This window comes from Monodelphis domestica, chromosome 1 (assembly GCF_027887165.1).
Source record: "Monodelphis domestica isolate mMonDom1 chromosome 1, mMonDom1.pri, whole genome shotgun sequence".
NCBI classification, from domain to species: domain Eukaryota; kingdom Metazoa; phylum Chordata; class Mammalia; order Didelphimorphia; family Didelphidae; genus Monodelphis; species Monodelphis domestica.
Genome location: NC_077227.1, coordinates 454,337,700 through 454,364,927, shown reverse-complemented (window position 1 = coordinate 454,364,927; position 27,228 = coordinate 454,337,700). Strand labels below are relative to the sequence as shown.

Sequence of the window (27,228 nt, the reverse complement as noted above, 5' to 3'; positions counted from 1 at the left end):
CAAAGTATTAAACCAAGTCAGGATGTACATTTGGCTGATAATTTAAACTTTTGCTCCAATATATAACTTGATAAAATTGAAGCAGTAGGGGTTAAGATGGCCCACACTTAGGTAAAATGACCCCACAATTGCATACTGCCTATTTTTCCAGAACTTTCCTTGGAGTAACTTAAAATGGCAGTGCAGTTCCACTTGAAAACCAATGAGAAGTAGTATCATAGTGTTAGAGCTAAAGAGAGCATTAAGAGACATTTGGTGGACCCGCAGCTGGATGGCTCAGTGGATTGAGAGCGAGGCCTAGATACTGGAGGTCCTAGGTTCAAATTTGACCTCAGTAGCTATGTGACCCTGGGCAAGTCACATAGCTCTTACCACTCTTCTGCCTTGGAACCAATGCATAGTAGTCTAAGGTGGAAGGTAAGGGCTAAAAAAAAAAACAACCAACCCTCAAACATGAACATGGGACACAAATCTATTAAAGCTTTTTTTTTTTTTTTAAAGAATAACCTTTAGCATAGTAATACTAGCATTGCCCTAGTCTGCTGTTCCCCTCCGAATTTGCTTTCTTCAGTGTTTTAAGAAAACATTGACATTTTTGTTTCAACTTTGTTGCCTGCTGTATTCCTCGACAATAAAAGCCCACTTGTGGCAACAAATATAGTCAAAAGCAAAAGAAATTTGTTATAATTGATGTCAGAAAATGTATCACTCCACAGTTACAGTGAATCACCCTCGGGAAAAGTATTGCATCATCACTGATGAGGGTTCTTGGGTCTAGAGAAGACAAATTACTTTTTTTTTACAATGCCGAGGTCATTACATAAATAGTTCTGGTTATACTCACTCTTCATTAATTGTGTGAATAAAAAGATTTAAGCGTTCATATGCCAAGCACTGTGTCAACACAGAACTTTAGAGAACAAGTTTTAGGGTTTAGCTGGAGACCCCAAGTTCATCCCTGTAGTGAGAGTTCTCCCCAAGGTAAGATTCAGATTTAGCTAGTCTCAAACTGGATAATAGGCCTAAAATAATACTGGTTTAGGTAGAGACAGCAGGCCTAAACAAATGCTAAAATATCATTTTATCCTAGTAGTTTCTCCCATTGTTTCAGAGACTTTTCCCAGGAAGACCCACTCTTGTGTAGAGACCACCCTTTTAGTGTCCATTGTCAGTAGACCTGGGAGGAAAGCACTGAAATCCGTTTCCTTAAAGTGGTTTAATAGTTCTGTTTTTTCCAGTTTAACAGCTGTTAATTGATTCCCAAAGTTCTTCAAAGCTCCCAGTCCATTGAGATAACCAAGCTTTAATGTTTGTAAACCATAATTTGGACCTTATAGTAATAGGTAGGTGCTATTATTCTCATTTTGGAGATGAGGCAACTGAGGCTGAAGAAAGCTGTGTGACTTTTGCCCAGGGACACAAGCTAGGAAGTGTCAGAGACCGGACTTGGAACTCTGGCCCTGTAGTTCCCAGTCTGCCTCCATAGCCACTGTTTTCCCCAAGAATGAAGTTGGTGTTATGCCCGGCAGTTTGGGACTTTAAAAAGCGTTAGTTTGCCTGGAGACGGAATCCTTCTGAACTTGTGAGATGTTTCCTTTAAAATTTTAATTTAATTTTGAAAAGACAAAAGTGAGAAGAAAAAGGAAAGGTGCGAAGGAAGGTGGCAGGGTAAACCCTGCCTAACCACTCAGCAACCGCAGCTTCCCGAGGGCCTCTCGCGGGGCGCTGCTGCAGGCCTCCGAGAGCGTGGGGCCGAGGCGGAACGGCCCTTGGCCACCCGCGGGTGTGGCGCGCTTAGGAGAGCTGGAGCCCGCAGTCAGGTGGACCTAGGTTCCACTCACGTCTCGGGCCCTCCCCCTGCCCCAGCCCCACCCCCCAGCCCGCTGCCCTGGAGCCGTCACTACGTTCCTCTGGGCCTCAGTTTCCGCCTCGGTAAAACAAGGGGCCCGGGCTGCTCCGGGGCCCTTCCCACGACTCGTCTTCCCGGAGCTATTTTGGCTTTTCACCTCTCCAGTCCAGCCCACTGGGGTTTATGATTTCTGGAGGCGGAGGAGGGAGGGTCCTTGGCACCGCCCTCAGCCCCGGCCTGGAGGCGGGAGACTCCAGGCTCAGCGGCTCGGAGCAGCCCTGGAGAGGGCCCGAGGCCCGTCGGGTCCCGCCCCGGGGCGGGGGGACAGCCGCCAGCCCCGTGGCCAAGGCTCTTCCGCGCCGGCAGGGGCAGTAGCGGGAGCGGGAGCGAGTGGTGCGGAGCCGAGGAGTGCTGTCGCCGTCGCTGTCGTCGCCGTCGCTGTCGCTGCCGCGGCCGCCACCGTTTGGAGGCGGCTGCGAGGGCGGGAGAGAGGGAGGGAAGGAAGAAGGGAGGCAGCGCCGGCGCCTGCGAGGCGAGGCCCGGGGCCCAGGGCCGCCATCCCCGCCGCCATGCCGCTGCTCTTCCTGGAGCGCTTTCCCTGGCCCAGCCTCCGCACCTACACGGGCCTCAGCGGTCTGGCGCTGCTGGGCACCATCGTGAGTGCCTACCGCGCCCTCAGCCAGTCCGAACCGGGCCCCAGCGCCGGCCCAGGGGAGCCTGAGGCGCTCACGTCGTCGCAGCAGCCGCCGCCACCCCAGCCGCCGCCGCCTAGCGCCCCGCCGGGCCCTGGAGGCCCCCGGGCCCGAGACGTGGCCCAGTACCTGCTGTCCGACAGCCTGTTCGTGTGGGTGAGTGGGTTCGGGGCAGTGCGTAGGAGCTGGGTGGGGGGGGGTGGGGTAGGACTCGCGTGGGGGCGGGGGAGCAGGAAAGGGAGCCGAGTGGGGGCGGGGCTGGGCATTGGCACCTGAGCTGGAGGAGATTGAACGCTCTGGGCCGCGGAGAGCTGTTGGGGTTGGCGCCTCCGTATTTTAGGCGATCTTGAGGAGACCCGCCCCCCCCCCCCCCCAAATTTGAGTACGTGAGACCAGTTACTTCCCATTCCCTGCCTTCCCAGAAGAAGGCAGGATTTCAGAGAGGTCCATGGCGAGGGAGTTTACGTACGTAGGGGTCCTAGGTCCAATCCTTAGGACAGAAGAGGACTTTTGAGATTAGTTCTAACCTCCTCATTTGAGAAATGAGGAAACTGAGGCTCATAGAGGGAAAGCGATTTAACCCGTGGCCCACAGAGGTAGAGGTAGAATCTGAACTCACATCTCTTATTCCAAATCTAGTGCTTCCATACGTGAATTTTTTTTTTAATGAAGCATGAATTTCAGAGATTCAAAGCGTTCTAAAGTCTAGGCAGAATAGATGTTAAGAGATTTTATTTTGAGTGGATGAGGCAGTCTTTTTTAGTTTTGGCTTCCTAATTTTGGAATATATAGGGCCCTTTTTCTGTCCCAAAGAATTATCTTTTTTTTTTTAACCGCTGTCTTGTAAGGACGTGTTTGCATCTTTTCTTTGATCCTTTTCGCTAACCATTCAACCAGTATCTCCAGGCAGAGGCAATATAACACATTCAGAATGTAGCTTGTGCTGGAAAGTGAACTGAGAAAGAAGGCCATAAACAGAGCCTAAAAGGGGCATATCTCTCATTTTTTTCCTGTATGAAGAAATAATCTCAACAGCAGTTTGATTCTAAAGAAGTAGTGTGTGTGTGAGATTTTTTTTTTAACGACTTAGCAAAAATGACTGAATGTTTCTCATGTAAATCATGCCTGTACTGAGGAAAAATACTCCAGGATTTGAGGCTGACAGTTTAGCCAGATCAGGTCAGTGTCAGCCTCTGAGTTACTGTTAAACTGTTATCCAAAATCAGAATGTGTGCAGTTTGTTCAAATTAATACCGTTGTTTGAGCAAGAAGCTCAAACAAGCTTTAGATGTATAAACTTGAGTAGGTAATGGAGTTCTTGTTATTATTAAATTAAAATTCCTGACTTTTAATGTCATGAATAGATGCAATATAAGTCAAATTTCTACACTTCTATATTGGGTCCATTTGTTGCATACAGCACTAAAGAGTTTTGCTCTTTAGGATTGTCTGATACTCTGTAGCAGCATGTTATTTTGGGGAAAGAAGTAGGGGAAACAACAAATTACATTCCACTTAATTTTAAAGTGAAGTTAATTTTTTGCACCGTATGGTTTGAAAACTGCTTACTTTAAAAGGGAACAGTGGAGTTTGCCAATTCTTTTAGAGTATAATGTCTTTGATATGTATTTTTTTTCCCTTTTCTTAAAACATCAGATATAAATAGGCCTTTGAGAAGTAGCTATTGTGCTTATATAACAGCCAGTGTTATTGTATAATGATTTTTCCTAGGTGTTTCTTCTTACAGATCTACTGTTGAGATTCCAGTAGTCTAAAATACATTCATAAAATTTTAGGTAACATTTTGTGATGTTTCTGTTATTAATTTTATATTGTTTTTTCCTCTTCCTTTATCTGCTTTTTTCAGTAGATGCCTCAGTTTGGTTTCCATTTCTTCTATTGATATAGCTTTTTTTCTTAGCTGATCTTTCCTTATATTCTGTCCCCCATTTCTCATCTTTCTGTCTTCATGTTGACTTTACTGTGTTTTTCTTACCTTCTCAAAGACCAACTTGTGCTTGCCTTAATTTTTCATATCTTATTCTATTTATTCTTTACTTTTTTTGTCATTCACTAGAACCTTGCTTGTTCCAGGTTGAGAACATTTTAGCATAATGCAGTTTCTGCCTTGTATCCTATCCCAGAGGGCTTTGAGTTATGGAAGTGTCTAAAATTGTCTTGAGTATAGTACATAGTCTTATTTATAAAATATATCTATGGCATGGAACTCTTAAGGGCAGCAAGGTGAAACTATGGTTCTTAGATTGTTTTATTTGTTCTCTTTCTGTTGTACTATACTTTTATTTTTTTCTATTGGTTTTCAGTGATGCATAATTTCAACTGCTATCATGTGTTATTTTGCATTGTCTTGTTTTCTTTTTCATAAAGGGAGTAGGCACTATTCTGTTTTCAGATTAATTTCTTTTAACATTAATTTGACATTAGATTATTTTTTTCAAGGCTTTCTCTATACTAATCTGTACCTCTTCAGCTATTCTACCATTCCAATTAAAAATTATTTAGGTGTTTATAATTTTTCAATTCCTTTTTTATTGGTATTATCTGTTTTTTTCTTTTTAAAGGACACAATACATTAGAATGTGAAATCTTTAAATGTAAAAATACAATTTTGGTAGAAGCATCAAGGGAAAAAATTATAGAAAAGGAAGGGCATGAAAATAAAGTAAAATTCTAAAATCTAAATATTTCACTTTTTTCTTTTTCTTTTTTTAAAACCCTTATCTTCTGTCTTAGAATCAATAGTGTGTATTGGTTCCAAGGCAGAAGAGTTGTAAGGGCTAGGCAAAGGGGATTAAGTGACTTGCTCAGGGTCACACAGCTAGGAATTAATTGAGGTAAAATTTGAACCCAAGACCTCCTGGCTCTAATCCTGGCTCTCAGTCCACTGAGCCACCCAGCTGCCCCCCCTAACCATTTCACTTTTAAAATGCCCCACTATTGAATATTCCTAGATTTCAAATATATGAGGTGAATATTGAAAAGAATTTTGACTACTTGCTTGAAAGCAGGGAGAGCTAAGATAAAGAGAAAACAATAATGATGTAGAAATAATATGTATGTATGGGTAAATAATTTAGAAATAAAAACCAAGGAAAAGTCCCCAACATCTTTTTGTGAAGAATACATGTAGACTTAGATGTTATAGTGACCTACAAGTGTCCATTTTAGGAAGGACCAGGAGTATTACTATATTACTAGTATTACTATAGCTATAACTTGGAGAAAGTATGTTTCTGATTCTGCAAGACTCTTTGTATGAATGTGCAGAAGGGAAGTTGTTCAAATTTCAGACTTGAGTGAGGGACAGATCAATTATGTACTTAAGTTTTGTTATGGGCAAGAGACCCGTCCTCCCCCAAAATACCCAGATAATCCTAGATTCCATTAAGTGGTTTCATATGATATAATCACACATACATTCACAAATAATATCCTTTTTTGGCCAAATTTTAGTTTGCCATAAATAGTTATTTGGTAGTAATCTGGATAAATAGGTTGTTAGTACCCTATTTCCTTTTTTTTAGCTGGTACTGTTAAATAGAGAATTGTTGATTTGATACTGATCCAAAGTGAAATAGGCCTAAATGACTTTCAAGTATAATCTAGTCCCATCCCTTTATTCAAGGCCAGAGTGATAAGGTGACTTGTCCAAGGTCATATACTTTTAGCAGAACTGTGACTCAAATACTGATCTTTTTATCTCAGACACATTTGCATTTTCTGTTACCCAATTCTGGTTGGCATTTATTCATCAAATTTGATGGCATTGTTAGAGGCATTGTTGTTAGCTAATTTTATTATAAAAGGAAATTTTTAAAAGTTAAAATGTTATTAAATGGTTTATAATTCAAATATGAGAATAAGTTATTTTTGAATTTCTAAATAATATTAAAAAACTATTCAAGCTACAGTATTTGACATATAATATTGATGAGAAACTTGCCTGTATAATAAGTGACCTGTAACAAGTGACCTGAATGATCCTAGGAATGCCCATTTCACTTGGAAGGGATAAGAAGACTGTGGTTATTGAGGAGCTATGAGGGAATTATTTGTGTCCGACATCTTTTACTGTATGAGGAAAGAGTATCTTGAGTAAGTCAATCGATGAAATTGATGAATTTTGAAGAATCCAATAGAAAGACTGTTCTTACAAATAGGAAAATTTGTTTAGGCTACCTAATTTCTGGTCTGTTACTACTCAGTGTGCAATCACATGAGTGAGGATAGTGATGTAGAATTTAAAAGCTCATCAAATTTCATCGTCAGACCTGTTTTTGAATTCTGAATTTTACTGGGTAATATTTGAACATACTGAATGTGGTTTGTTTTTTTATTTTATTTTCTTAAAAACCCTTACTTTCTATGGTTCCGAGGTAGAAGAGTGGTAAGGGCTAGGCAATGGGGGTTAAGTGACTTACCCATGGTCACACAACTAGGAAGTATCTGAGACCAAATTTGAACCTAGGACTTCCTGTCTCTAGGCCTGGCCCTCAATCTACTGAGCCACCCAGCTGCCCCCTTTGAATGTGGTTTAAATTAAATATTTTTTTTTTTTGAGTTAAGTTTTCAATCACTGGCCCAGTGGTACAGGTACAATATAGGCTCTAGAATTCTCTTGTGTATAATATGTTCACAACTAATTTATCCTTGTCTTACTTTAATTAGACAGAAAATATTCTCCTTAAGGATTAGATAAGAGATTGTTTCTTTTTTGTCTTTATATCCCTAGGGCCTAGGACAGGCCCTGGATAATAGATACTATTAATAATATTTTAATATTCAAACTTAAATACCAATGAAGAATGAAGGTAAACCTACTAATCTAGAATGTTGTTGAACTATATTGAATCTTTCTTTAGTCTTCATTGATGTGGTGGTTTGTTATAGGCTTCCTAGAATTAAGATGATCATATGATACTTGGAAGTATAAAGATTTGTCTTGTAGTATCCTTTAAAATGCAGTTTTAAATGGTAATTTAATAAATAAAAATCTTTTGACCTGGAGGAGAGATTTCATTGATAGAGATTCTTTTTAGGTTGGGGAGCTACAATACACGTTGTTTGTAACATTTACAATTATTGCATCTAATTTATTCATTGCAACTTCTCAGATTTCTATGAATTCATATTTGGTGGGTAAAAAAGGTAGAGGCTTTTGGTATATATATCTATATATCTCTCTCTATATATATAAGCAACATAGAGTGTAAAATTAAGTAATAAGAATAGGAATTGAACCTATGATTTCACTGGTGTAGGGAACTCCTTGGAGAGGAAACTCCATCTTCCAATGCAAGTTGGTACTTTCTTTGAAACTTAGTGTCTTAATAAGCTATAGAATTAAGAGGTTATAGCATTTGTATGTCAGGTGGACTGAAACTTAAATCTTACTGGTTTTCAGGCCAGCTTACTTTTCAACAAATTAAGGAATTGCACAAAAAGTAGACATAGAAGGGCATACTGACCATCAATCAAACATCAACAAGCAAGTGCCTTTTATGTGCCAGATACTATACAGAATGGGAGAGAGAAAATTTAATTTATTTAATAATTATCTTTTTTAAATTGTCTCTCCTAATCTTGTAGAACCTAAAATACATTTTAAGATAGAAAATATGTGGGAGTTAACCTAACATGTAAGACTTCCAAGTAAAACCACAAAATACTACAGAAATGAAGACAAATAATGAAGAGAAATTCAATCTTCAATTATTGAGTCAAGATAGTAAAATAAAAATAATTTTATGTATTTAGTGTTATACCATTAAGACTAATAATGAGATTATATTTAGTTCTTCTGATTTCTTTTCAATTTTTCCAATTATATGTAAAAACAATTTCCAACATTTTAAAAAGAATTTTTAGTCTTGGATTATCTCCCTCTCATTCCTTCCCCTTCTCCTATCCCCATCTGTGCTGAGATGGTAAATAATCTGATATCAATTTTGCATGTGCAATCATGTAAAACATTTTTCCATATTAATCTTTTTGTAGAAGGAAACTCAAACAAAACAAAAAATTAAGAAAGTGAAAAAAGTTTGCTTTAGTCTGGATTCAGATTCCATCAGTTCTTTCTCTGGAAGCAGATGGCATTTTATCAGGAGACCTTTGGGATTGTTTTGGGTCATTGTATTGCTGAGAATAGCTAAGTTATTCACTGTTGTCATCATGTTTACAATATCCTTGTCACTGTACATTATTCTCCTGGTTCTACTTACTCACCTAGCTTCATTTCTTGTAAATCTTTCTAGGTTTTTCTGAGCTCACTCATTATTTCTTATAGCACAATAATATTCCATCTCACTTTCCAATTCTAAATATTTTTGTACTTTTAGGTCCTTCCTCTTTTTGTCCTTTATCTCTTTGGGATACAAGCCTAGCAGTGGTATTGTTGGGTCAAAGAATATGTACTGTCTTATAGCCCTTTGTACATAGGTCCAAATTCTTTCCAGAATGGTTGTATCAGTTCACAACTCCCCTAACTGCATTAATGTCTCATTTTCCCCACAATCCCTCCAAGTTTTGTTTTTTTCCCCTTTATGTCATAATAGCCAATTTTGTAGGTGTGGAGTGGTACTTCAGAGTTGTTTTAATTTGCAATTCCCTAATAGTGATTTAGAACGCTTTTTTTTTTTTGCATGACCATAGAAAGCTTTAATTACTTGTCTGAGAACTGCATGTTTATATCCTTTGACCATTTATTAATACATTTGACTCATTTCTCTATATATTTGAGAAATGAGGCTTTTATTAGTAAAGTATAAAAAAAAAACTCTAGAGTTTTCACCATTATTACTGTCTTACTCTGCATCCTATTTTCCCTATTTGTCCTTTTCTTTCTCCTTTCATTCTGACCATACTAAAAAATGTTTAGTTTCAGACCACCACATCCCCTAATTTACCCTCCTTTCCTGGCTCCTTCAGTAGCTTAAACCCCCAGTCTTTCTCTTAACCTCTTTTCTTTCCACTTTCCTATAGGGTATATACCTAGTTGTGTATGTTCTTCCCTCTTTGAGTCAATTGCGATGAAAGTAAAGTTTAAGTGCTCTCCTCTTTACCTCCCACATCTTCCCCTCCATTGTAAAACTTATTTCATGCAACCTTTCCCCATCTACCAATGCATTCCCCTTTCTCATCCCATTATTTTATTTTTTTAGATATCCCATCATATTCAATTCACATTCTTGCCTTCTGTCTTTGTATATTACTTTTGTTGGCCCTTATAAAGAGAAAGTTCTTAGGAGTTATTAAGAATCATCTTCCCATGTAGATATGTAAACAGTTTAACTGTATTGAATGTCTTTTGATTTCTCTTTCCTATTTAACTTTTTATGCTACTCTTAAGTCTCATTTTTGAGAGTCAGATTTTCCAGCCAGTTCTGGTCTTTTCATCAGGAATGTTTGAAAGTCCTCCATTTCATTAAATACCTATTTTTTTCCTCTGAAGGATTATGCTCAGTTTTGCTGGGTAAATGATTCTTGGTTGAAGTCCTAGCTTCCTTGCCCTCTGGAATATCATATTCCAAGCCTTCTGGTCCTTTAATGTAGAAACTGTTAAATACTGTGCTATTCTGACTGTGGCTCCATGATATTTGAGCTGGTGTTTGGGGGGTTGGTTTGTTTTTTTGGGGGGCTGATTGCTGTGTGGGAGTTGTGGAATTTGATGTGGGAGTTCTGGAATTTGCCAGTAATAGACCTGAAAGTTATCCTGGGATCTGAGGTGACTGGTAGATTTTTTTCAATTTCTATTTTGTCTCTGCTTCTAGAATATTAAGACAGTATTCCTTAATAATTTCTTGAAAAATTATTTATAAGCCCTATTTTTGATCATGGCTTTCAGAAAGTCCAATAATTCTTACATTATCTCTTCTGGATTTATTTTGCAGGTCTTTTTTTTTCCAATGAGATATTTCAATGTCTTTTTTTTTAACTTTGTCTCTTTGTTTCTTAATGTCTCCTGGAATCATTAGTTCCAACTTGCCAAATTTTGATTTTAAGAGATTTTTAAATTTTTCTTGAATGAATTTTTGTGTCTTCTTTTCCATTTGGCTAATTCTACTTTTTAAAGAGTTATTTTCCTCAGTGAATTTTTATACCTCTTTTTCCAGATTTCCAATTCTGTCTTTTAAGAAATTCTTCTCTTCAGACCATTTTTGTATCTTTTTCCATTTGGCCAATTCTCCTTTATAAGAAGTTCTTTTCTTCAATGGATGTTTGTGCTTTTTTTTTTAAACATTTGGTCCATTCTGTTTTATAAGGTATTAATTTCTTCAGTATTTTTTGTACTTTCTTTACCAAGGTGTTAGCTCTTTTCATGATTTTCCTGTATCACTCACATATCTTTTCCCAATTTTTCTTCTATTTCCATTATTTGATTTTAAAAATCCTTTTTGAGTTCCTCCATTAATTCTTTTTGGATTTGAGAACAATTCATATTTTTGTCGGAGGTTTTGGATATAGCAGTATTGATTTTATCTTTCTTTCTTTTTTTTTGGTTGTTGTTAGTTACTTATTTAATAGCCCTTTTCTTTTAACTTAAAAAATTGTCAAAAGTTGGGTTTTGCTCTGTGGTGAAGGGAGCACTGTTCCAAACTTAAGGTTTTTTTGTGCAGCTGTCATCAGAGCTAGTTCTGGAAATTTGTAAGTTTTCAGTTCTCCCAGGATGGTATGATTTAAGGAGCAATGTGCTTAGTATTCTCCTGGTTTGTCCTCTAATTTATGAGATGGAACTGTAACCAGGGTCCTCTCCTTCATTGTGGTCACAAGGGCTGGTATGGGCTAGTCCTCCTCCTTAGTATTGCAGCCTGGATCCATATATGGGCAAAGTGATAATAGTTTTGCTCCCAAAGCCAGAAAAAAGACCTCTATAATCTCTTCTTGAGTTGTCCAGACCCCCCCTTACTGTCTGTGACTGAGGGCTCCAGAAATCTATTGCTGATTCAGCTGCCTCCAAGGCCTATTACTGAGATGAGGCATGTTGTGGCATGTTGCTTTGCACTCAGCTTCTACCTATCTACCAATAGATCTTTTGCCTTCTAAGCTATTTAAGGCTGAAAAATTATTTCACCTCCATCTTTTTGTGGGTAATGTTGATCCAGAATTCATTTTGAATCATTATATCATAGTTGTTAGTAGGATAATTTGGTAGAGATCAGGTGTACTTTCTCTGCCATCTTGGCTCCATCTTCCAAGGGGAAAATTTATAAAGCTAGACAAAATAATGCAATAATAAAATTCATCTGTAGAAACAGAATATCTAAAATATCCAGAAAAACAATGGGGAAAATAGAATGAAGAGATCATTGAACTATATATCAGATGAAATAAAAAATTAATATAAATAATATATAATATAAATAAATAATATAAATTAAAAAAAAAACATACATGGTTGCATTAGCATAGTCCATGCAGATAGAATAAGAAGAAAAACTACTGAAAAATCTTTGCACCAGACATTCTCAACAAAAGTTTTTTTTAATGGCCAAAATATGTGGAGAATTGACATGTATATGATCTAAAGCCATTCCCTCATGATTAAGTGGTTGAAAAATATGAAGTTCTCAATGGAAGTTATGGTAAATAGAATGCTTTTCATCAATAATAAGAAATGAAACAAAATCTTTTTACCTCAGTCAGCTGAGGTAATAAGCATTTATTAAGCACTTGGTAAGCAACTAGTTGGTGCGGTGCAGTGGACACAACAATGGGCTTGGAGTCATGGAGACTTGAATAAAATCCTTCCTCAGATATTGGCAGTGAGATTCTGGGCAAGTCACTTAATGCCTGCCTCAGTTTCTTCAGTTGAAAAATGGGGATATTAATAGCTCCAGTTTCTTCAGCTATAAAGTAAGGATGATAACAATAGTACCTGTTTCCCTGACTTATTGTGAGGATCATATGAGATAACATTTGTAAAGTATTTTTGCAAACCTTAAAGTCTTGTGTAAATGTCTTCCACTATCATATTTCAAGGCATTATGCTAAGGAAGTGGTATTTCTTCTCCACAAGGTCACATTCTAATGGAGGAGATAACTTTAAAACCTTGCACATATAAAATATAAACAGTGTAAATGAAAAAATGAAAAATATTCTCAAAGGGAAGGACTAGCAATGAGATGAACATAAAATGCCTCCTGAAAAAATGTGGATTTTCATTGTCTCCAAGGAAAGTAGGAGGGATAGCATTCCAGGCACAGAAGACAGCTGATGTAAAAACATGGAGTGGGGAGGTGCAATTTTGTGTGTGAGCAATAGTAAGAAAAAATAGCAAAGTGTAAGAGGATTGGAAAGGTAGAAAGGAGTTGTGGCAGTAAAGGACTTTTAAAACTAATTTGGCAGATAGAAGATAGTGAATCCATAAGACGTCTGACTACAATAAAACAAAATAAAAAGAATGAAGAAATAGAAGAAAATCTGAAATATCCCACTGGAAAAATAACTGACCTGGAAAATAGAACCCGGATACATAATTTTAGAATCATTGGAATATTTGAAAATCAGGATCACAAAAAGATCTGGAACGCCATATTACAAGAAATCAGGGAAAATTGCCTTGATATCCATGAACTACAGAGAAAAATAGAAATTTAGAGATTCTGCTGATCAATTCCCAAAAGTGCCCACAAGATAAATACCCCAGGACAGAACTCCCAGACCAAGGAGAAAGTACTATAAGCATCCAGAAGGAAACAATTCAAATATTGTGGAGCCACAATTAGGATCACACAGAACGTAGTAGCCTGTATATTAAAGGACTGGAAAGCAATGGAATATGATGGTCTAAAAGGCAAAGGATCTAGGTCTACAACCAAGAATTCCATACACAGCAAAACTGAGCATAATCCTCCAGGGGGAAAAATTGATATTTAACAAAATAGAGGAATTCCAAACTTTCTTGACCAAAAAAACAAAGCTGAAAATAAAATTGGATGAGCGAATTTGATTCTCAAGAGAAGCATAAAAAAATTGAAGTGAAGACTTAAGGATAAGGATATCTAAGGATAAGGATAAGGTTGAATTGAGTACATTTGTATCTGGTAAGGTAGTAATTGAAATACTTAAGATATCTATGATACTTGAAATACTTACAGTACTTAAAGTATACAAGATACCCTAAAGTATTTAAGGTGTTTAAGAACTTCTACCACTATTAAGCAATGAAAAGCAATAGATGTAGAAAGAAGGAAGGAAACTGAATAGGAAGAACTGATATCCAAAAAAGAAAAAAAATCAATGTACCAAAAAGAATACTTAACCCCATCACAGGAAAAGAAATTTTTAAAAAAACATCAAAGAATTCTCTAAGAAAAAGACCCCAGGACCAGACGGATTACAAGTAAATTCTACCAAACAAAGAACACCTGACTCCCAATATTATATTAAACTGACTCCAATATTACATTAAACCATTTAGAAAAAATAGGAAAAGAAGGAATCCTAGTTCCAAACTTTTCTTATGACACAAATATATTCATTATAAGTACCTAAACTAGTGTAAGGGGGAAATGGGGTTAATTTTAAAATGGTTTGGACTGGATTACTTAAGTGTGGTCACCAGGAATTTAATTAATTCCAAAGAGATTTATTACAATTTGTTTACAAATTGTAGAAAGAGTGAAGTAAGAAATTGGAGAGAGGATAAGGTAAGATATCAAGCCTAAACACCATGTAATTTATCTCTGGCCCTCTGGCTCAACCCAGGCAGGGGAGTTTAGTCCTCAACCAGATAGGCCTTGGCCCTTGTAGCCTAGGACCTGGGGAATTCTCTTCAGAAAAATCCAGAAGTTGAGTCAGCTTTTTACTCACCAAATGTCAGCCTAAGGAAAAGGGTCTCAGGTCCAGTCAGCAGATCCTTCTGCCCCGCTTCACCAGCCTCTACTTGAAAGAATGAAGAATTGAACTCCTTTCAGGAAGTTGTCACTCCCTTTTAAAGACATTTTCTCTTGTGTCACTTCCTGTGCCTTCGCCTAATTCTGTCTACCAATCACAGTTGACGCTCTGTTCTAGGACTGCCCAGAAGGAAGTCAGTCGGTTATGATTTGTCAACCATTATCACACACGTGGGTCACAGACCTCCCACTCAATGATTAAGTGGGATGTTTACACTTTTGGTGATTAGATCTAAATATGGGCAGATATCCATACTCATCTTTAAGTAGGGTGTTCTAAAAATAGTCAGGGATTACAATTTAATCTTCATAATCAGGGGAGAGTTAAAATTCAGGCTTCACACTAGGAAGAGCTAAAACAGAACTATAGACCAATCTCCCTAATGAACATTAGATTATGTAGCATTATATCACAAGGATCAATCACCATGATCAGATGGGTTTTATACTAGGAATGTAGGGGTGGTTCATCATTAGGAACCTAGTAGGAAAACCACCAGCATAATTTGATCAGATGCAGAAAATGCTCTTGAGAAAATACAATACCCATTTCCTTAAAAAGAAAAATAGAAAACATTTGAAGAAATGAATCTTTCTTTAAAGTGATAAATGGTGTCTATCTAAAATCATCAGTAAGCATTATCTATAATGTGAGTAAGCTAAAACTCTTCCCAGTTGCTGGGAGCCATCAAAGACCAAGCTGTTAGAGATGGTCACATGTGGAAACTGGGACTGTAAAGCATCCCCCAAGAAAGAGGAGACACCCATTCAACCCCCTTGAACAACTTTCCTTATTATTGGAATTGCTATGATTATTCTTACTTAGCCCCAGAAAAAATAGACATGTTGCAGGGTTAATACAGATGTCCCACCCTGTCCCCCCAGAATATCACCAGGAGATCCCACTTATAAAATTAAACTTAAGGATTCTTATGTACCAACTTAGATAGAACCCATTTTTTTAGGCATTAAATTCTGCCAAATCTGTGCTTAGAATTTCCCAACCTAAAACTGGGCCATGTTGATCCTACCCTCTGACCCTGTACTTAGCAACAGTGTTTTTGTTGACTATTATCTCCTTAGACTTTGTGTCTGTTGTTAGGATCTATGGAAACATGTAGTTGAAAATGAAACAGTGTACCAAGTAGATATGTGACCATGAAGGTATAAAATAAACCCAAACCTCAGCCAAGGTGTTGCAGCTTTTCCTATGAAACCTGTGCTGCAGGTTGAATACAAAAGCTGTGTCCCATTCAACCATGAGCCAACACCATCCCACCTCCAAGACCCCATCCCCTGTGGGAGGCAGGACCACCCCACAGCACCAAGTAAGATCAAGGGTGAAGCAAGGATGCCCATTATCATCACTAATATTTAATATTATAGAAAAAGAAATTGAAGGAATTAGAATAGGCAATGAAAGCTGTTATCTTTGCAGATGTTATGATGGTATACATAGAGAATCCTAGATTATCAACTAAAAATGTAATAAAAATAATGAACAACTTCTAACAGTTGCAGGCTATAAGATGAACCTATTTTTTTTTAATCAACATTTCTATTTAACACCAACAAAGTCCAACACAGATGGAAAATGAAATTAATTCAAAATAATTAGAAAATATAAAATACCCAGGAGTATGTATACCTCCACTATTACAAAATACTCTTCACACAAATAAAGTCAGATTTAAAACATTTGGGAAAACAATTGCTCATGAATAGGCTGAGCCAATATAATACAAATGACAATCCTATCTAAATCAATATACTTATTCAGTGCCATATTAGTAAAACTATCCAAAAATAATTTCATAGAGCTAGATTTAGAGTTAAAGTGCAAGAAGTCCTTAGAGGAACTGGAGTAACTTGAAAAGATTAACTAAAGAAACTTAATTCCTGTGGGTCTCTATAAAGAATTGACCAGTACAATATTCAGATTAAAATCATAGCTGCAAATGAAAAGGAAAGGAGAGAGCATCTCAACTTATACCATGAAAAGGAATTGCTCGGGGGAAGAGCAGAATTCTTCAGCTTCGTCCTTGTTCTCCTTCCATCCCTTCAATTGGAGGAGGATCTTTTGAGTTTTGCAGGGTTCTACAGGTTTTTGGGACTTTATCCCATAAGCATGTAAACATAATCATTTTGGTCATCTCTTGGCATTGTCTGTAATAGGAGCCCAGAGCAGACTGGATGCAGATTCACAGCTTTACAAAGAGCCCTAAAATGGAACTACCCTGTGCCTATGGGGAAATTCTTGAATGCCCCACTAACCAGAGAAAAGAACTTCTAAGCTTATGTCCACTTTCCCTTGGACTCTATATGTACTGGTTGGAGAGTCTGTAATCAACCTACAATCATTTAAAAAGCATTCTAGTGTAAAGGGTTAAAATTAAAAGTTGAACTAAATTATTTAAGCTTATGGTAGGCAGGAATTATTACTCAATTCCAAATGATTTTTTATGGTAATTTATTTACAAAAGGAGAAAGTGAAAGTAAGAATCAGAGAGAGTAGATATATACTCAGAATCAGGCAGGGCTTAAGAGGTTCCAGCAGAATCAGAGAGAGTAGATATATACTCAGTACCAGGCAGGGCTTAAGAGGTTCCAGCAAAGGGGGCCCAGAGGTAAATTAAACAAGAGTTTTAGCCATGAGGCCTCCAAGATGAGGGGCCTCTCTGGAGGCTAGTATTTCCAGGAAAGCCAAGGAAAGGAGTCCACCTTTTTCACTCACCCATGTGGTAGTACTAATAGAAGTAGTCTTCAGCCAGAGTTCCTCCAAGGTCAAGTTGAAGGCGAAAAGACCTCTTCACAGGAAGTTCTTGGCATTTTTAAAGACTATTCCTTTTTGACACTTCCTGTGCCTTCCTTCCATTTTACATGGACCAATTACAGAGGCTACTCCCCTCCCCTCTCTACACTTGTTGAGAACATTCCTCACTTCCCCCACCCCTCTGACCAGCAGCCCAATGGGAATGCATGCATTCTCTCCTTGGGGCCAGCTGGCACTTAGTGAGAGGGGGGCAGGGCTTGACATTGCCTCTAAAAGGTTTGTCACTACCAACCCTAGACTATAACTTGCTTTCTTCAACCACATCACTTCTACTAGCTTATTTTCAGTCATTTGCTTCTCTTTAAAATGGAATGAAAAATGACCTTATAAAAAGTGTAACAAATTTCCTTTTTTGTGTAATTATTTAATGACTACGGGAATTGGTTTAGTCAAAGGTTAACTTTTACTGGATGCCAGAGAATTCACACTGAGAAGAAATTTGGAAAAGATTTCACTTGAGCATAACTCCTATCTATCTTCCCCCTAACATTGAAGAATCCAGAATGAAAAGAAACTACATTTCGTGGTTAGGGGGGAAGCCTTCAGTCAAAACTCAGCATTAAATCAACTTCAGAGAATTCACATTGGAGAGAAACTCTATAAATGTAAAGAATGCAGGGAAATCTTACAGGGTGTGGTAGTCTTTAACCTATAAGCTATTAAACCTTAATTTTAAAACTCTTCCTGATTTGTTTTGTCCTCACATCTATCCATCTCAACCCTGCTTACTACTTCTACTGGGACCTTTGGAATACTTTCTCCATAATGAACATTTAAATCAAAAGTTTCTTCCTTTCTTGCTCATCCATCTTTGAGTCATCACTGAAACCTGACTCCCTCCTCATGACACTGCCTCCTTCACCACTCTATTTTTTGGCTATCCCTCTACCCTTCAAATGATTCCCATATGTCTATATCCATGTGTAGTCTCTCCTGAATTCTAGTTCTGCATTGCCAAATGCCTTTAAGTACTTTTCAAACTAGTGACCCTCTAGCACCTCAAAACTCAATATGTCCAAAACAACTCATCCCTCCTCCGTTCTGTCCAGACTTCTTTAGTATAAGAATTTAAATTTAGGTTTTATGTGAAATATGAGAATTCTAAAGTAATTGTGGTCACTGATTTAAAATATTATAGTTTAAGTCAAAATGACTTTAACAGCTTTATTTACAAAGAAGGTGAAAGAATGAACATGGGAAAATGTAGATAAAGAGACAAAAAGTACTACCTAGTTACAAAATGCCCTAAGTTTAATACTAATGTCTCCAGATTGCAAATGCAAATTTGAAAGCGAATCTCACCAGAATCCAAAGTCCTAATTAAGAAGCTGAAATCCAAAGAGCCAGGAGACACTGAAGAATCTGCCAAGAACTTTCAGTGCACAGGAGGCTAAGACCACCAAGAATATCACCAGAACTCAGGCTGAAGGGAGTGTCCCACCAAAGTGCCAAGGAGCAGAGAGCCAGAGAGCCCTCAACCTGACCTTTTAAAAAGCAGTTTTCTCAATGTCACTTCCAGTTGCTCCCCCACTTTATGGGAACCAATCACAGTCTTTCGATTTGCATAGCACTGGGGGGGGGGGGTGATGGGTATTGGCCTCTGGAGTTGTCACTCACTCTAGCAAGTGACTTGTGAACTTTCATACTTAGTCCCTGGTAAGGGACTAAGTAGGGGTACTTAAGTTTTTGATGATTAATTTAAAAGTTGCTGATTGATAGACAAAGAGTTTGATTCCTTCACATTAGTAGTGTTGAGTGTATCATCATCTTCCCTTTTGCCCAAACTCCTAACTTGTTATCGTTATTGACTTATCTCATTCACCACACATATTCAATCTGTTGTCAAATGTCATTTCTAACTTTACATCATGTGTTTCCCCGTATCTCCACTCATTTAGCCACAACCTTAGTTCAAGCTTTCCCTACTTTTCAGACTATTAAGTAGCCTTTTTAACTGATCTTCTTGCCTCAAGACTCTTCTCACTTCAATTAATTTTCAACTCCATAATAAACATGCCAAGATGTTTATTCTCAAATATAAATGTTCTCCAATGTGATGCTGGGCAAGTAACAACCCTGTTTAACTCAGTTCCTCGTCTATAAAATGAGCTAGAGAAGGAAATCTGCTCAAAGAACCCTGAAAGAGATCATGAAAGTTGGACATGACTAAAAAATGACTAAACTATCTAAATTATCTCCCACTTCTACCTCATATATATTCAAGTTTCCGACCAAATGGAACTATTCTTTCTTGTACTAGCTCTTTCCCCTCTGTCATTGTTCTAAATACTAGAAATTTTGTTTCCCATATCCCCTCACCTTGTTTCTAAATAGCTCAGCTGAATACCTCCTCCATGTCTTCCTTAATCATAGAGAAATGTTTTCCCCTTCTCCTCATAGCATATTCTTAATTCTTTCCTATTGCATTTACTATATTTGTCCAGCAATTATTAGTGTACATGCCTTATCTCTTGCTTTCTTAAAGACTCAGGTACTAGTGCCCTCCTTCCCAAAATACATTACATTTATTTGATTTTTGCTTAAATATGTACCATAATGTAGATGCTTAATAAATGCTGATTAGACTTCTCTGTTATGTAAGCACTTAGAGGGCAAGACTGTTTATTTTTTGTGTCACTGTTTTAATTTTCACATCATTGTGTATCAGGACTTTTACATAGAACCGGTATTTAATAATGCTAAATTGAATTGATTTTTTTACTTCTTGGAAATCATAACTGAATTTCCAAGTACAAAGTCTTTAATATTTATATTTTTTCAGCAGTAGAAAATAAAATTTGTTTCTCTCTTGGGTTTATGTACAGGTCTTGGTAAATACTGCTTGCTGTTTCTTGATGTTGGTGGCCAAGCTAATCCAGTGTGTTGTATTTGGTCCTCTTCGAGTTAGTGAGAGGCAGGTAAGTGATATATACACAACACAGATAGGGCACTAACCCTAGCGAGTATATGTGGGAATGATTTTTTAAGATTTGAGGTAGATAGATGTTCTCAAAGATCACATTTTGGAATATGAAAGAGAAATTCAGTAATTAAGAGATTTTCTGTACCAAAACAAATTTAAGAATTTGAGTTTGTTTTCTCATGGCATTAAATGGCTTTCTTGTGTATCTGCTTATGATTACCAGAAAGTGTATATAGGGTAACATATTCTACTAAAATCATGCTTCCCACCTATAGTCCTCGCATCCAATAGGTGTTAATAGAGAATAGTTTCTTTCAAAAAAGGTTAAGAATAGTCCTTAAAAAAAAAACTACTCAGGGCCAGCTGGGTGGCTCAGTGGATTGAGAGTCAGGCCTGGAGACGGGAAGTCCTAGGTTCAAATCTGGCCTCAGACACTTCCCAGCTGTGTGATCCTGGGCAAGTCACTTGACCCCCATTGCCTAGCCCTTACCACTCTTCTGCCTTGGAGCCAATACACAGTATTGACTCCAAGACAGAAGGTAAGGGTTTAAAAAAAAAAAAAACTACTTATCCCCTTAGTTAAACACTGGGTCCTATAAAGTAAGAAAGCCTACACTGTAGCCTGCTAGTAAATACTATTGTATTTTAAGGGTGGCACTGCTCTTTTTTAAGATCTTATTTTATAAATAAGATTCCTAGTTCCACCCTTCCTTGACTTTGTAGAATCCTGATTTGATAAACAAAAGTGGCTTAGTATAAAGAGCTACTTGCTATGGTAAAAAAGGTATAAGATTTTGACTCAAAATAAAGACCATATCCTCCCTTACTCCCTATTTAGTGTTAGGCAAGTCACTTTATTTCTTTGAGTTTCATTTTCTTCATCCATAAAATGAATATGTTGAACTAATTGATCTCTCTAAGGTCCCTTCCAGTTTTAAGTCTGTGATCCTATGAACTGCAGGATTAGTAGATGTGATAGTTTTTGAAGCATCTTCTGGGTTGCCATTTTAAAACTAAAGTAGGATTATGACAAGAATGAACCCTTGGGTTCTAAGCTGGGATACAGTTATTTTTTTTTATTCCCCTGAAGTCTTTTCATTAGAGAAGAGTTAGCACTTGCTCCTAAACTGTTCATTGTAGTGGTCTCCCAGTTTATCACAGACTATGATGGCTCTTTTTACACTTATTTTTCTCCCAATATAATTTTCTGATTTGTTGGGCAGAAATTAATTATATTTGAAAGGAAATGAGAGCACTCTAGGTTGCTCAGTGGTCAGAGAATCAGGCCTGGAGATGGGAGGTATATCTATATAAATTACTGTGGCACTATTAATATAAAAATAGTCCTGAACCTGGTAATATTTAACAAATGTAACATTCATTCACACCATAAGAGTAGAACTAAACTATAAAGTTTTAGTTACCATGGCAACATAGCTTCCCATCAGAGAGATGTACATAAATGAAAAATGTTACACAAACCAAGTTTTCTAGATATCTATCTATTTAGATACATAAATTTACCTTTTAAAAAAAGTGTACTTCAACAAACTCACTAAGGCCACTCATGCTGTATAGATACCCAAGATTGCAATTTAAGTACAATATTGTTGAAAACCAAATCCTAAAGCACATTCCTTTAAAATTACCAATAGGATCTGATTTTATTGCATAAAACTTTCCTGAGATTTGGGGACAAAAATATACCTAGAGCTCTTTAATGTAAATTTCAAGTATTTTTCCCCCTAACGTGTATATGTACGTGTGTGTGTGTGTGTGTGTGTGTGTGTGTGTGTGTGTGTATGTATGTGTAAGTGTGTAAGAATTGCAGTTCCCCATAGCCTACAGTTTAAATGTGTATTCATCTTTAGGACAGGAAAATAAAACCCCAAATGGAAATCTTGACTTAGCAGAAAAGTTGTGAAAAGTTTTGCCATAAATTGTAATTGGTAGACAGCACAGGCAACAAAATATAGGAATTTATGACCAAGAAGTAGTTCATATTCTTTGCTATTCAGTGAATCCCTATTTCAAATAAAATTTATGCCAGCAACTTTGATTATGTCTTAGGCCTGTGTTTTCTACCTTATACTTTGCCTGCACGTGGGCTGAAAGGAAGTACATTAGCTGGGTACTAAAGAAGTAGCACAATTCAACTTTGGAGGAATCATTTTAGGACATAAACAATCAAGTTTTCCTAACAAGTTAGGCCCAACAAAAACTTTGCAAATCCCATCCCTGCACCTCTAATTAAAAAAGCCACCTTGTGTGCACTAAGTTTAAACAACATGTATCTAGTTAACAAACAGTAGTGAGTGTCCTACAAAGCAGGGAAAGAGGAGAATTTGAATCACAAATATCAAAAAAGTGTGACCACAGAGTGTTTCAGGAATAGTCTCTACTATATAGAATGAATATTAAAAGACTGCATTTGTCATCCAACACTCTACTTTTATTAAAGTTTTTTTGTTTTATATTCTCTCCTTCCTTTCCACTCCTCTTCCACTAACTTTGAGCAATATGTCAGTTGTACATATGAAGTCTTATAAAGCATGTCCATAATAGCTGTGTTGTCCCCCCCCCCCAAAAAAAAAAGGAAAATGAAAAGCAAGAAATGTAAAAGTAAAAAAAGTGTTCTTCTATCTGCACTCAGAGTTTATTAGTTCTCTTTCTGGAGGTAGATAGCATTTTTCATCATGGGTCCTTTGAAATTCAACAGAGTGCTTTTAGATTTGTCACTTCTACAAAATGCTTCTCAGTTTATTAAGAACCATATAGTGAATATATACGGCTGGTTGGCTAAAACATTATCTTTTCCTTTGTAAATGTGATCTATTATAGATCTCTTAATGGGGCCTATTATGTGATTAGTCTTATTATGTTTTTTAAACTTTTGGCTAAGAATTATCCAAAACAAATTAGGTTGTAATTACCTTTAACTTCCTGAAGCTTTTGATAGTAAAAGTATTATATCAGACTCAAAGATATTAAGTGCATTTATATGTATATAATCATATATATGTACATACTATTAAACAGAGAATCATGGTGTTAGAGATGAAAGGGACTTTAAACATTAGCCAATGCAGTTCCCTTTTTTAAAGATGGAAGAAACTGAGGTCTGCAGTAAAACATCTTAGAAAAAAATTTTATTTAAAAGCAAAGGACCAACCTGTCATAGACTTAAAAATATAAAGTAACTTAAATGTTAACTAGTTTGTCATTTAGTATGATCAGGAGTGTTGGAACCAGCTCATATTGCTTGTAGGAGTTGATTGTTCAGTTTTTAGTAGGAGCATTCATGCCTTCAAAAAACCACTACATATTGGGGCTTGATTTATTGATTGCCTAGATTTGAGAAAATGGTGGACAGAAATATTAATAATGCAGGTTAAATTTTCAAAATTTTGGGTATTTTTGAAGAGCCAGTTGTTCATCATTTAACAACATATCCCTAAATACCGATCTCACATTTGATATATTTGGAAATTTGAGAGATAAGCTGATTTCTACAAGATCACACAGCTTGTAGACAGCAAGTAAGACCCAAATAAAAGTCTTTTAAATTCAAGGCCACTATACTTTTCATTGGTGTAGCACATCATGCATAAGAAATACTGAATAAATTTTAACTTTTCTCTAGTCCATTTAGAAAACCTAGTGATCTTTTTAAAAAATGAAATGTGTAACCCTAGTTCCCTTATTTCCTAATATATTAAATGCAGTCATTCTTTTTTTAGTCTAGACTTGAGAGTTTGTCAGAAATTCCTATCAATGCAAATCAGTAATTGGTCTGCAATGTAATATTTTAGAGAAATGAAAACATTAAATTTTATAATAGCATAATAAACATTTTCAGTATATTTCAAATACCAAGAATTTTCTTGGTCATAATTAGGACCATTCCCAATATAGTTTTATATATAGCTGGATCATTAACAAACAGGATTATAAGTGCCTATTTTGTGTGTTATTTCAAAATGTCCTATGAAATGATTAATATATGATTTTTGCCAATGCCACCACTCCCCCCTTTATCCTTTCCTACTAGAGATCACCATACCACCTATTTCTTAGAAATAAATATTGAGGGGGCAGCTGGGTAGCTCAGTAGATTGAGAGCCAGGCCTAGAGATGGGAGGTCCTAGGTTCAAATCTGGCCTCAGACACTTCCCAACTGTGTGACCCTGGGCAAGTCACTTAACCCCTATTGCCTAGACTGCTCTTCTGTCTTGGTTCCAAGACAGAAGGTGAGGGTTTAAAAAATAAATAAATATTGAAACTGTTTAAAGGTGGTAAGTAGCTAAATGCAGAATTTTTTTCATGACAAGTCACTTTGGATATAGAGAAATTTCTTAATAAATGGAGTGCTCCATGATGGTAGACCCTTTTATGAACTTTTTTCCATTTTATTTTTTTCTTCTTAGCACCTAAAGGACAAGTTTTGGAATTTTATCTTCTACAAGTTCATTTTCATTTTTGGTGTGCTGAATGTCCAGACAGTAGAAGAAGTGGTGATGTGGTGTCTCTGGTTTGCGGGGCTTGTATTTCTTCATCTGATGGTACAGCTGTGCAAAGACAGGTTTGAATATGTAAGTTTGCAGAATGACTTTTTTTTTGCTTACATCACATGGTTCTGGCAGCTTTGAAATGGGGAATATAATAGAGCAGCTTGGATACCCTGGAATATTAGTCCTTAAACAGAAAGATCTCATGTACCATACTTTATATCACTTGCTGGGATGGGGTTTTTTTTGCTCCATATTAGTTAAGAGGGAGTTCTTCAAGGACCATTAAGTCCCAGTATTTATAGCCTTGCTTTCCTTTTTCCTCTGTGAGTCCTCCCTTCAGATTGTTTAGTAGAATCAGTTCAAGGACATAAATGATTCTACCATAAGTACTAAGTTATCTTGACCCACAGATTATATTTAGATTAGCTAATTTAGAGGTACATGGTCTTCCATTTTTCTTCTAGCTCAGTCAAAATTTAAAGCTTTAATCAGGCTCTTCTAGCACCTGATGTTTCCCCTTTTCCCAGTTGACTGACTCTTCTAACCCCAATTTGATAGCTGTCTGTTATTGATATCATACCTCTGGGCTGAGAATGAGTTATTCTTTTTAGCTCCTGGGATCCCTGGAAAAGTGAAGTAGGGCCATTTTCTGCTTAGATTCCAGCTCTGCCCCTCAACTTGGGGTGAAAACTTGAACCCTAGCTCTGCAACTTCCTTAGCTTTGTGCTTTTATAGTTTCCTTGAACTAGCCCATTCTGATTACCCAGCATTATTATCAACTGCTTTTCAACCAAGTCTTCCCTCTCAAACTTTTAGGAATTTAATAACATTTTATAAAGTCTCTTATTTTCTCTAGCTAAATTAATCAACCTCTCATATTCCCAAGTACTACTTTCTAAGTCAGTCTTCCATTTTAGTCTTCCAAACATTGTCATGGTGAATTTGTATGAATTAAATATCTAGAAGACCATCAGATCCCGGAAGTCTTACATTTTAGGAGTCACAGAGTCATGTGTCTTAATTTGCCAGTGTAACAGGCAAGAATCCTGACCAGTGGAAGTTGGGGGATGTGACCTGTGGGGACTGTAGTTAAACCCTGGCCAATTAGAGGATCTTGGGAGAGGTTTTGAACTGAGCTTGAAAAGCCATCTGGTGAAGCTGCCATTTTTTGGGTTTATGAAAGGAGCTTTATTGCAGCCATCCCAGCACTCTTCTATGGAAGCCTTCTCTGGCAAGCAATGACTGGCCTGGAGGGGACCAAGCTGGGCTGGGAATCTGGGAATTTGGTCTTTTGGGCTCCAGTCCCTTCCTGAACTCAAGCCAGATCCTTGGTCTTAATTTGTCTGGCCTGTCTATGTGGTTAGCTGAATCCATGGAGAATCTAGGATCTGATAGAGCAGAAGTAACTCGGCTGGGAACTATTAAAATTGGATAGACTGAAAAATCTTATTTCTCTCTTTTCTTTCTCTTTAGTAATCGGCTTAGTATAAGGTGATAAGCTGTGTACCTCATAAAATGTGTACAGTTTCAAAGGTTGCCTTTGTTAGAGGAATAGAAAGAAATAATTGCCCTTAGTCTCATTGACTTCATGAGGGGAATGGTATTTTTTGCAAACCTTAAAACACTATGTAAGGGGACAGCTAGGTAACTCACTGGGTTGAGAGCCAGATCTAGAGACAGGAAATCTTGGGTTCAAATGTGGTCTCAGACACTTTCTAGCTGTGTGCCCTTGGGTAAGTCATTTAACCCCCATTGCCTAGCCCCTTGATGGCAAACCTATGACACATAAGCATTTTCAATGACATGCAGCTGCATGAGGGCTCAGCTCACCTCAGAACCCAGGAGCTGTGGGCCTGCAGCTTTGACCTTTGGGGGGGAGGGTCTCCTGTGGGGGTGGGTGCCAGCTGGGGAGAGGTGGGACGGGGCCTGGCCAGTGGAAGACTAGGCAGGACTCTGGCCCACCTGCGATGGAGGTTACCAGACACTTTTAACACCCTGAAAAATATAGAAATGGCTTTACTCACAATTTTTCCCTCTATGTACTTTTGTGAGACCTTATTCTCAGCATTAAATAATATCAAAACCAACAAAAGAAACAGATTGACAGATGAAGTTAGTAGTGCTTCCTTGGGCTTGAAGTGTACAAAATAGCAACCTTCAATTGAAGATTTAGCCAATGAAATTCAGCAACAAAAAAGTCACTAATAGGCAGGTTAAAGAATTTCCCCTTCCCCTCACTTATCTTATAGTTCACAGCACCCCACACAAGTTAAATAATATCAAGACCAACAAACTTGACAGATGAACAAAGAAGTTACTAAGCAGGTAAGTTAATTAGCTTTGGGTTTATTAAATAGTTATATAATTATGATTATACATTTTTGTTATTTAAACTATAAATCATGAAATTATGGTTTGGTTTGGTTTTTTTCTCAAAGTGACACACCACCTGTGTTATGCTCATTTTTTTGGCGAATTTTGACACACCAAGCTCAAAAGGTTGC

At 37.3% G+C, this 27,228-nt stretch overlaps 1 protein-coding gene across 2 annotated transcripts in view; it reads left to right on the top strand.

Moving 5' to 3' along the window:
• The first annotated feature begins 665 nt into the window (after positions 1-665).
• AMFR (autocrine motility factor receptor) overlaps positions 666-27,228 on the top strand; it is a 72,503-nt gene continuing 45,940 nt past the window's right edge. For both annotated transcript variants that reach the window (XM_007474881.3, XM_001364653.5), the window contains exons 1-3: positions 666-2,697; positions 20,116-20,208; positions 24,641-24,805. In XM_007474881.3, the coding sequence (XP_007474943.2) occupies positions 2,419-2,697; positions 20,116-20,208; positions 24,641-24,805 (537 nt within the window). In that variant the 5' untranslated portion in view covers positions 666-2,418. The remainder of the gene's footprint in view (positions 2,698-20,115; positions 20,209-24,640; positions 24,806-27,228) is intronic.